At 54.0% G+C, this 10,989-nt stretch overlaps 1 protein-coding gene across 3 annotated transcripts in view; it reads left to right on the top strand.

Moving 5' to 3' along the window:
* Window positions 1-10,989, top strand: part of CATSPERG (cation channel sperm associated auxiliary subunit gamma) — a 37,487-nt gene that overhangs the window by 19,928 nt on the left and 6,570 nt on the right. For 2 of the 3 annotated variants that reach the window (XM_026447709.2, XM_026447708.2), the window contains exons 9-22: window positions 1,057-1,194; window positions 2,809-2,868; window positions 3,069-3,188; window positions 4,946-4,996; window positions 5,101-5,230; window positions 6,115-6,226; window positions 7,127-7,285; window positions 7,369-7,481; window positions 8,246-8,459; window positions 8,813-8,875; window positions 8,979-9,177; window positions 9,313-9,431; window positions 10,551-10,631; window positions 10,721-10,777. In XM_026447709.2, coding sequence (XP_026303494.1) covers window positions 1,057-1,194; window positions 2,809-2,868; window positions 3,069-3,188; window positions 4,946-4,996; window positions 5,101-5,230; window positions 6,115-6,226; window positions 7,127-7,285; window positions 7,369-7,481; window positions 8,246-8,459; window positions 8,813-8,875; window positions 8,979-9,177; window positions 9,313-9,431; window positions 10,551-10,631; window positions 10,721-10,777 — 1,616 coding nt within the window. The remainder of the gene's footprint in view (window positions 1-1,056; window positions 1,195-2,808; window positions 2,869-3,068; window positions 3,189-4,945; window positions 4,997-5,100; window positions 5,231-6,114; window positions 6,227-7,126; window positions 7,286-7,368; window positions 7,482-8,245; window positions 8,460-8,812; window positions 8,876-8,978; window positions 9,178-9,312; window positions 9,432-10,550; window positions 10,632-10,720; window positions 10,778-10,989) is intronic. The other variant, XM_026447710.1, reaches the window with a different exon arrangement.

Here is a 10,989-nt window from a genome sequence, read left to right as displayed (position 1 = left end):
GCCAGACTCTATCTAAAAAAAAAAAAAAAAAAGAATAAGCGAGAGAGATGAAAAAGTGAGACTATTGATTCAATTTAATCTTTTAAATGATACCATGGCTGGGTGCAGTGGCTCACACCTGTAACCCCAGCACTTGGGGAGGCCGAGGCAGGTGGATCACGAGGTCAGGAGTTCGAGACCAGCATGAACTCTACTAAAAATACAAAAAATTAGCAAAATTAGCTGGGCATGGTGGCACGTGCCTGTAGTCCCAGCTACTTGGGAGGCTGAGGCAGGAGAATTGCTTGAACTCAGGAGGTGGGGCTGCCGTGAGCTGAGATAGCGCCACTGCACCCCAGCCTGGGGAACAGAGTGAGACTCTGTCTCAAAAAAAAAAAAAAAAGATGCCAAAGCTCTCCTGTTTCTTCCAGTTTTTCCCGCCATCTCAGAACTGTCAGCTTCCAGAGTCACCAGAAATTGGACTGTAACTGATATTTCATAAGTAAATGCGTGTTCCCAGCAGCTTTGATTTCTTTCTTAGGGTACTTTGACAGTGGGAGGAACCAAATTCAAATTGACTTAAGCCAAAGAAAAGAGGTGTTTATTGGCTTCCGTGGCTGAAAAGCCCAGGAGCGTGTTGGTTTCAGGAATGGCTGCACCAGGGGGTCACTGTCACGGTTAGACAGTCACCTTCTTGTGCATGCCACGGTGACTCCGGCCCCTGCCCAGCAACTGTAGACTTGTATGCCCCTCAGTAGCCCCAGAAAAGAGCATCTTGTTGCTGATTGCAAGCTGGTATTGCCTCTGATTTGGCCAGCTTGGTCACATGGTAATCATTGTGGCCAAGGGAGGTGTCAGCCCAATCTGACCCTCATGGACAGAGTGTGAGCAAAGGAGGATTTTCTCAAAGGCAGCGGGTGCCCTCTGCCAGGTGCTCCCTGACACCACACTGAACAGGTGCTGCAGCACGACAGGACAGATAACAGGCTCACTAAAGCCAGGGAAATGTGGGCGGGGCGGGGGCGGAGGCCCCAGATCCAACCACCTGGGTCTGAGGCCCCACGCTGGCCTCCCTAGGCAGCTGGGTTCGTGTCCTGGCCAGCGAGTGCATCAAGAAGCTGTGCCCTGTGTATTTCCATAGCAATGGCTCTGAGTACATAATGGCCCTCACCACCGGCAAGCATGAGGGTTTTGTACACTTCGGGACCATCACAGGTAAGGGTGTGGGCCTCTGGCAGCCCCGGGGACCCCTCCATACCCTCTCACCTCCAAGGATTCTAACCTTGGGATCTCACTCATCACCACGTGCCCTGAGGAGGGCCCCCAGGCTGAGGGGGGGGGGTGGTGGTGGAGGGATGCATTTGTAGGGGTAGGGCTTGGGGGTATGTTATGTATCTTTCATGATGTACTTGGTTTTAAAGTACAGAAGATCTGGGCACGGTGGCTCATGCCTGTAATCCCAGCACTTTGGGAGGCTGAGGCGGGCAGATCACTTGAGGTCAGGAGTTCAAGAACATCCTGGCCAACATGGTGAAACCCCATATCTACTAAAAATACAAAAATTAGCTGGGCGTGGTAGCAGGCACCTGTCATCCCAGCTATTCAGGAGGCTGGGGCAGGAGAGTCACTTGAACCCAGGAGATGAAGGTTGCAGTGAGGCGAGATTGCGCCACTGCACTCCAGCCTGGGCAACAGTGAGACTCCATCTCAAAACAAATCCACCCCAAAAAAACCAAAAATAGCAGAAGCCCAATTCAAAAATAATTTAAGTACAGCTGGGCACAGTGGCTCATGCCTGTAATCCCAGCACTTTGGGAGGCTGAGGTGGGTGGATCACCTGAGGTCAGGAGTTTGAGACCAGCCTGCCCAACATGGAGAAACCCCATCTCTACTAAAAATACAAAAACCAGCTGAGCATGGTGGCACACACCTGTAGTCCCAGCTACTTGGGAGGCTGAGGCATGAGAATTGCTTGAACCTGGGAAGCAAAGGTTGCAGTAAGCCGAGATCATGCCACTGAACTCCAGCCTGGGCAACAGAATGAGGCTGTCTTAATAATAATAATAGTAATAATAAGCATAAAGAATTTGTGGACTTACATAAATGAAAAGACTCGGGTTCAACTTCAGGTATGGCTGGATCCAGGGGCTCACAGGGTATGTCGTCAGGACTCCATCTCTTGGTAAGGTAGTGCAGCATAGTAATTAATTATAGCACAGATTCTGGAGAGAAACTGCTCCATCACACCTTTGCTGTGTGCCTTTCGATATGTAACTTGACCTCTCTGATCTCGTTTTCTTCACCTACAAAATGGCTAATGGTAGTACTAGTATCTAGGTCACTGGGTTGATATAAAGATTAAATAAGTTGGTTTTTGTAAAGGTCTTAGTACTAGCGATGTGGTGAGTGTTACAAATGGTTTATTATTATTGGTCCTATAATTTGGGTCCACTTTCAGGTAGCTATTCCTCCATGGAGGTTAAAGGTAGCCCCTTAAAGCTTAAGACTCAAGTCACCTACTAGTCTGAGTCATGCCAAGAGAATGAAGACAGCATCTTTCCCATTCATTCTAACACAAGTCCCAGAGTAAATTCTGATTGGCCCACTGTGGTTCTCATGGCCAGACCTGAGCCATGACACCCACAGTGTCATGACTGTGACCAGAGACAGACATGCTCTGATAGGCCAGGTGTGAGTGACGGAAGGCCAGAGAATGAGATCCCAAGGACTGAGGGGCTGGTGGGCCTGAGGAGGGCAATCAGAGTTGGCTTGATGGGCTGCCAGATAGGAGGGAGAGGGACTGAACATGAACCCCACCTTGCTCTGCAGATGGCCAGGTGTCCTTTGAGATGCTGCCCAGGCAGTGGTCTGTGTGCGAGCAGATAGGAGGTACTAATCCCCCCGATGGGTCTGTGGCAGGAGGCTGGGGGGACTGAAGATGCCGAAGAGCAGGGGAGAGTGGGAGGGTTCATGGGAAAGAATGGGCAGTGTCTTAGGGAGGGGTGAGAGTTACGGGGAGGGGCACAGCTGGCAGAGGACCAAGGCCATTGAGCCCTGGGGCGGCTCTGAACTACCCCTTTCCCTCTCAGTTACCACCTGCTCCATAATTTGGTCTGACTACATCGCGGATCAGTATACCCTCCTGCTGCTGGTGGAGAGTGAATATGAAAATGCCAGTAAACGTTTCCAGGTGGTCAGCTACAACACAGGTAATCAGGGTGATGCAAGGGGCTGGGTGCAAAGGGGCAGGAGCCCAGACTGTGGACCGCATGCCCATCCTGAGGGATCTGTGCCCAGCAGACAGAGGGAGGCGACATTACCTGTGTCACTCCTGGATGAGGGGTAGCAGTGGAGAACTGGGTATAGCCTTGGAGATCTGAAAGGGCTCTGTGACTCACAATAAAGAGATTTTATTTTACCTGCAGTGAGAATAGGGCCACCATGTAGAGTTGTATAGGCTGTGCACTGCACAAAACCCCCAACCGAGGGGTCAGAGGACACAGGTCCTGTGCCTTAACAGGACTGTTTCCTCTCAGAGGCAGTGCCTTTTTATAATTCACATGATGAAATTCTGAAGGGCTAGGCACGGGGCTCACACCTGTAATCCCAGCACTTTGGGAGGCCGAGGCCAGAGGATCGCTTGAGGCCAGGAGTTCAAGACCAGCCTGAGGCAACATGGCAAGACCCTGTCTCTACAAATTAAAAAAACAAACAAAAAGAGGTAGCTGAGTATGGAGGTGTGCCTGTAGTCCCAGCTACTTGGAATATACCTGAGGTGGAAGGATGGCATAAGCCCAGGAGGTTGAGGCAACAGTGAGCTATGGCCATGCCACTGCCTGGGTGACAGAGCAAGACCCTGTCTCAAAAAAAAAAAAAAAAAAAAAAAAAAAATAAGCTGGACGTGGTGGCTCATGATTGTAATCCCAGCACTTTGGGACGCCAAGGTGGGTGGAATGTTTGAGCTCAGGAGTTCAAGACCAGCCTAGGCAACATAGCAAAACCTCCTCTCTACTAAAAATACAAAAATTGGGCCAGGTGCGGTGACTCACGCCTGTAGTCCCAGCACTTTGGGAGGTTGACGCGGGTGGATCACGAGGTCAGGAGATCGAGATCACAGTGAAACCCGGTCTCTACTAAAAATACAAAAAATTTAGCCGGGTGCAGTAGCGGGCGCCTGTAGTCCCAGCTACTCGGGAGGCTGAGGCAGGAGAATGATGTGAACCTGGGAGGCGGAGCTTGCAGTGAGCCGAGATTGCGCCACTGCACTCCAGCCTGGGCGACAGAGCGAGACTCCGTCTCAAAAAAAACAAAAAAACAAAAAAAAAAAACAAAAATTGGCCAGGCGCAGTGGCTCACACCTGTAATCCCAGCACTCTGGGAGGCTGAGGTGGGGTTGGGTTGGGGGGGTGGGGGATCACCTAAGGTCAGGAGTTCAAGACCAGCCTGGCTGACATGGTGAAACCCTGTCTCTACTAAAAATAAAAAATTAGTCAGGCATGATGGTGGGTGCCTGTAAACCTAGCTACTCGGGAGGCTGAGGCAGAAGAATTGCTTGAACCTGGGAAGCAGAGGTTGCAGTGAGCCGAGATCATGCCATTGCACTGCAGCCTGGGCAACAGAGGGAGACCCCATCCTAGAAAAAAAAAAAAACAAAAAAGATTAGCTGGGCATGGTGGTGGTGCGTGTCTATAATCCCAGCTACTCTATAGGCTGAGGTGAGAGGATCACTTGAACCCAGGAGGCAGAGGTTGCAGTGAGCCGAGATCATACCATTGCACTCCAGTCTGGGCGACAGAGAGATCTTGTCTTGGCGGGGGGCGGTGGAAGAAACTCTAAGGACTAGCAAGCCCGAGTGGGAAGCTCTTTGGAGGGTTTACAGGAGGCTGAGAAGCAAACAACTTGCTCCAGCTCCTGGTTTTGAAAGCACAGAGCCTCAGGAGATTTTGCTGTGTTCTCCCCCCTGTAGCTAGTGATGACCTGGAACTTCTCTACCGCATCCCGGAATTCATCCCTGAAGGTAGGAGGGGAAGGCAGAGGTGGCCTCAAGGGCGGCTGTGGGCCAGGAGGGGCCCAGGTGACTCCACCTCACTGCCATGTCCTCTCTTCCTCTGCCCCGGTCAGCTCGAGGATTGGAGTTCCTGATGATCCTAGGGACGGAGTCCTACACCGACACTGTAATGGCCCCCAAGGGCATCTCCTATAACCCGTACAACCACCTGATCTTCATCTGGGGCAACTTTCTCCTGCAGAGGTGGGCCTCCACCACTCCCGGGTGGGCCAGGCATACTCTGTCTCCCCAGCACCTTTAGGGTGTGGACGCTTTCAAGACCAGACTAGGCGAGTCTCACTAAGCCTTCAGAGGATGCCCAAATCCAGAAGTTACCAGGACTGTGATGGGGAACACACAGGGTAGTCAGTGCTGGGACGAGGGGAGCCAATGTTTTAAAGCTGTGGGAGCCCTTTTCTTAAAATGAAACCTTATATAAAGACCCAGCCTGTGTGAGCAATAGATGAGCAGCTTCTAGGGTTTGTTTTTGTTTTTGTTTTGGGAGTTTTGCTCTGTCACCCAGGCTACAGGGCAGTGGCACAATCTCAGCTCACTGCAGTCCCCGCCTCCCTGATTCAAGCGATTCTCCTGCGTCAGTCTCCCAAGTAGCTGGGATTACAGTTGCACGTCACCACGCCTGGCTAATTTTTGTATTTTTAGTAGAGACGAGGGTTCACCATGTTGGGCAGGCTGGTCTCGAACTCCTGACCTTAGGTGATCTTCCTGCCTCAGCCTCCGAAAGTGCTGGGATTACAGGTGTGAACCACCGTGCCCGGCTAATTGATGAGCATTTTCTAGGGACAGTTTAGGATCTTCCCCACCCCAGCCACCCTCTCGACCGTCAGGAACCTAGGGGCCCCTGAGCCACTTTCTTGGGTGGCTGGTTGGCCCGATGCTTCTGTTTTACAGATGGGGAGCTGGACACTCTCAAAGGGTTTGGGGTGGGGGGCGGGAGCTAGGATTTCAAGCTTCCTTTGCACATTCTTCCAAGTGGAGAAACTGAGTAAGTGGCTCCCGTGTTATTAGGCCTGGGATTGGGGGAAGCGGCTGTCCAGGATGCGCCTAGCTCTCCATCTCTGTCCCTGCAGCTCTAACAAGGAAAACTTCATCTACCTGGCAGACTTCCCCAAGGAATTGTCCATCAAATACATGGCCAGATCGTTCCGTGGGGCCGTGGCTATTGTCACGGAGACGGAGGAGGTGGGCTGCCCTGCCCCTCTCCCCATTCCCTCTCTGCCCACCCCCAAACCCTAGGGGCCTCTCTTTTCCACTGTCAGAGTAAAGGAGCTAAGGGAAGGGGGCACCCTTGGGGACCCCGAGAAAGGGCAGTGAAGCTCCATTTATAGCTGCAGTCCCTGGAACTCAGAGTGTCACCTCCAAAGTCACGCAGACCAGAGCTATAATCTGACGTTCAGAGGCAGCCCTCTTTCATCCCACAGTGCACTCGTTCACTTCATAAATATTGAGCATTTACTGTGTACCTGCCCCCTGTGCTGGAGAACACAGAGCGGTCAGGGCTGCAATGGGGAAAATGTTACCTATGGAAGTAGTTATGGAATCTGGGGGATTGTGCATGTCAGGGAGGGCTTCATGGGGGAGACCACATGGAGGGGGACATCTTGGAGGCTGGAGGGGATCACCCAGGTTGTGGTTCAGGAAGGGGAGTGAAGGTTCCCTTCAGATGTATATGGGGGTGGGCATTAGTGCAGAGATGGGAAACTGAGGCCAAGGAAATGGTGAGACCCTGGAAGCTGCAAAGAGTGAGAAGAAAAAAGAGGTCTCGCCCCTAGGAAACGTGGCTGTTAGGGAGTGTGTATGTTAGGGATGTTTCGGTTACAAGTGCCAGAAACCCTCACAGACCAAAAACATTGAAACACATGATCATAGTGTGTGAGGGCTGGAACCAGAGGTGATTGGGCTCAGGGAAGTAGAGAGATGGCACCACAGAGAAAAGGAAGGGGAGCGCCCTTGGTCCCAGTGGAGGTGAGTTTGCAAACCTCATCCCTCAAACAATGGGGCCACCACAGTGGGCAGAGGGTGAGGTGGGATCAGAGGACCCCATGGTCCTGACACACACACATCCGGCTGTCGTACCCACAGATCTGGTACCTCCTGGAGGGTAGCTACCAGGTGTACCGGCTGTTCCCATCCAAGGGCTGGAAGGTGCACATCAGCTTACAGCTGATGCAACAGTCCTCTCTCTACGCATCCAATGAGACCATGCTGACCCTCTTCTACGAAGACAGCAAACTGTACCAGGTGCCTGGCGGGGCTATGCGGGGACATTGGGGCACCCCAGGAGGGCTGACCCCAGCTCACCTGACTCTGCCTTCCCCCTGTAGCTGGTGTACCTTATGAACAACCAGAAGGGCCAGCTGGTCAAGAGGCTTATGCCCGTGGAACAGCTTCTGATATATCAACAGCACACCAGCCACTATGACTTGGATCGGAAAGGGTGAGAAGACACCAGACCATGACAGGGGTCTGAGGGCTCCCGGCACTGCCCTCCTGAAGCTACCATTCTTGAGAGAGGGGAGACCAAGCTAACCCCAGTGACAGCCTCAGGGCTACCATGGCAGGAGTTCAGCACTTATGGAAGCTCAGAGGAGGAGCCGAACCTGGCCAGGGGGGAAGGTGCATCAGGGAGGGCTTCAAGGAGGAAGAGGTGTATGCACTGTGACAAGAAGGGTGAGGAAGGATTAGTCAAGTGATAAGGTGGGGAAGGGTGTCCCAGAACGGGAGAACCACCTGTGCAGAAGCCCTGATGGGAAGGGGACGAAGTGAGCCTGGTGGTCATGGGGAGAAACTTGGACTTCATCTTGAGGGTCTTGGGGGAGCCATGGATGGGACTAAAGGAAAGGACTGCAGGATCAGATTTTACCGCGTGCCATGATGCCTCTGGTCACCGTCCTGCAGAGGGTGGATCAGGGAGGCAGCTGGATTCGGGGCAGGGACGGGGCACTGGGGTGAAAGGAGGAAGCAGGAGGTAGAACAAAGATAAGAGGTCAAGTGGACAGGCAGATGGGGACTGCCCGTTGAGCAGGGAGGACTCTGGTCTCAGGGATCGAGGGACGTCCAAGGGGATGTGTGAAGAGGCCTCGGGGCAGCAGGGGCTGCATTCGATACGGGAAGTGGGTGAGGTGGGAAAGAGGCCTGCGGAAGCTTCCAGTGCTCCGGGTGCCTTAGAGCCAGCAGCCTTTCCCCCCTGCCGCTGCCCAGGGGCTACTTGATGCTCTCCTTCACCAACTTCTGCCCCTTCTCGGTGATGCGCCTGAGGAGCCTGCCCGGTCCGCAGAGATACACGCGCCAGGAGCGCTACCGGGCACGGCCACCGCGCGTCTTGGAGCGCTCGGGCTTCCACAACGAGAACTCGCTAGCCATCTACCAGGGCCTGATCTACTACCTGCTGTGGCTGCACTCCGTGTACGACAAGGTGGGCGTCCGGCGGCGGGCGGGCAGGCCTGAGACCGGACTCGGGGAGCGGGGATCCGGCTTAGAGGGCGAGGTCTGTGGAGCAGAGCTCAGCAGGATTGTAGAACTGGAGGACTGGGGGGTGGGGTGGGTGGGGGACGTGGGGGCGGGGCCTGGCTGAAGCAAGACTTCCAGGGGAGGGTGTTGGAGGTGTGGCTGGGTTGAAAGCAGGGTCTGGGGACGCGCTGGGGTGTGTATCTTCTGCTCTGGGTTAGGGGCTGGCATTGAGGCTGGGAGGGGGTCTGGGGATGCCGCTTGCCTGAGGGCCCTCGCCCCGCCGCCCGATCCCTTTACGGTGCCGAGCTATCCCTGCAGCCGTACGCCGACCCGGTGCACGACCCCACCTGGCGCTGGTGGGAGAAAAAAAAACAAGACCAGGTAGGCGGAGCGGATTGGGAGCCGGGGAAAGGGGCGGTGCCTGGACACCCCTCACCGTGCCCCCAACCCCGGCGCTGACTGCGCCGCGCATGCGGTACTCCAGGATTACTACTTTTTCCTGGCGAGCAATTGGCGAAGCGCGGGCGGCGTGTTCATAGAAATGGACAGCTACGAAAAGATCTACAACCTCAAGTCCGCGTACGAGCTGCCGGAGCGCATTTTCCTGGACAAGGGCACTGAGTACAGCTTCGCCATCTTCCTGTCAGCGCAGAGCCACTCCTTCCGGACGATGGGAGACCTCGGTCTGCGCGGGGCCAGAGTCACTCCCGAAGGGCAGGGCGAGGGCTGCTGGAATCTGGGAGCCTGGGGGGAGGGGACACCATCCGAAGGACGGGGCCTGTGAGGGAGGCCTTAACCCCGTTTACTGTCCGGAGCAGGCACCGTCTTCCAGCTGCATAGCCACGTAGACGTGGGCGTGGTGCTGGCCGACCCCGGCTGCATCGAGGCCTCGGTGAAGCAGGAGGTCCTGATTAATCGCAACTCGGTGCTATTTTCGGTGAGGCCCGGCGGGCAGCTGGGATCAAGGGAGGTTTTTTGTTTTGTTTTTGTTTTTCTTTTTTGTTTGTTTGTTTTTGAGACAGGGTCTTGCTCTGTCAGGCTGGAGTGCAGTGGCGCGATCACTGCATTCTTGGTCTCCTGGGCTCAAGTGATCCTCCTCCCTCAACCTCTTGAGTAGCTGGGACTGCAGGCATGCACCACAGTGCCCAGCGAACTTTTTTTTCTTTTGAGACGGAGTCTCACTCTGTCACCCAGGCTGGAGTGCAGTGGTACAATCTTGACTCACTGCAACCTCTGCCTCCCAGGTTCAACTGAGTCTTCTGCCTCAGCCTCCTTAGTAGCTGAGATTACAGGTGCACACCACCACACCCAGCTAATTTTTTGTATTTTTAGTAGAGATGGATTTTTACCATGTTGGCCTGGCTGGTCTTGAACTCCTGACCTCAAATGATCCGCCCACCTCAGCCTCCCAAAGTGCTGGAATTACAGGTGTGAGCCACTGTGCCCAGCCTTAACTTTTTTTTTTTTTTTTTGGAGATGGAATCTCACTCTGTCGCCTGGGCTGGAGTGCAGTGGCCAGATCTCAGCTCACTGCAAGCTCCGCCTCCCGGGTTCATGCCATTCTCCTGCCTCAGCCTCCCGAGTAGCTGGGACTACAGGCGCCCGCCACCTCGCCGGGCTAGTTTTTTGTATTTTTTAGTAGAGACAAGGTTTCACCGTGTTAGCCAGGATGGTCTCGTTCTCCTGACCTCGTGATCCGCCCGTCTCGGCCTCCCAAAGTGCTGGGATTACAGGCTTGAGCCACCGCGCCCGGCGCCCAGCCTTAACTTTTTATGTTTTGTAGAGAGGAGGGTCTACCTATGTTGCCCAGGCTGGTCTCGAATTCCTGGGCTCAAGAGATCCTCACACCTTGGCGTGAGGTGTGAGGTGTGAGGCATGAGCCACGAACCACCCCGCACTTGGCCCCGTTAGCCTATTCCTGAGTAGAAAATGGAAGACTTCCGTTCTCCTACCAGCCACTACCTCGCCCCAGCTATGGGTTATTTGAACTGTTTGTTGGTCTTTGGGGAGACCTGTTCGCCCCTTCATTTCTGCCTCTCCCCTCCTTCAACCCCAGATTACGCTCAAGGATAAAAAGGTTTGCTATGACCAAGGCATTAGTGGACATCACCTTATGAAGACTTCCATGATGGTCAATGTGAGGTCCAAGCCTGGAGGGGAGGGTGCAGGATGGTGGGAAAGCCTGGGCCCACAGGGATCACCATCTTCACCTGCTCCTACCTGCAGGTGGTGGGTTCATCCGGGCTCTGCTTCCAGGAAACGCACTTGGGGCCCCGTATGCAAGTATTGGAGCTTGGGATACTGGGCCCTGGGAGGGGAAGGTTGGGGTCAGGTCTCAACAGGGCTAATCCCCTGAGAATCCCACTAACGCATTCATACTTTCCTTTCTTCTCATTCTTTCTCGTCATTCATCCACCCACCCACTACTACCCATTAACTCCTTTCATTCTTTTTTTTTTTTTTTTTTGAGAGGGAGTCTCGCTCTTTCGCCCAGG

This window comes from Piliocolobus tephrosceles, chromosome 21 (assembly GCF_002776525.5).
Source record: "Piliocolobus tephrosceles isolate RC106 chromosome 21, ASM277652v3, whole genome shotgun sequence".
NCBI classification, from domain to species: Eukaryota; Metazoa; Chordata; class Mammalia; order Primates; family Cercopithecidae; genus Piliocolobus; species Piliocolobus tephrosceles.
This window is presented reverse-complemented; position numbering and strand designations above follow the sequence as displayed.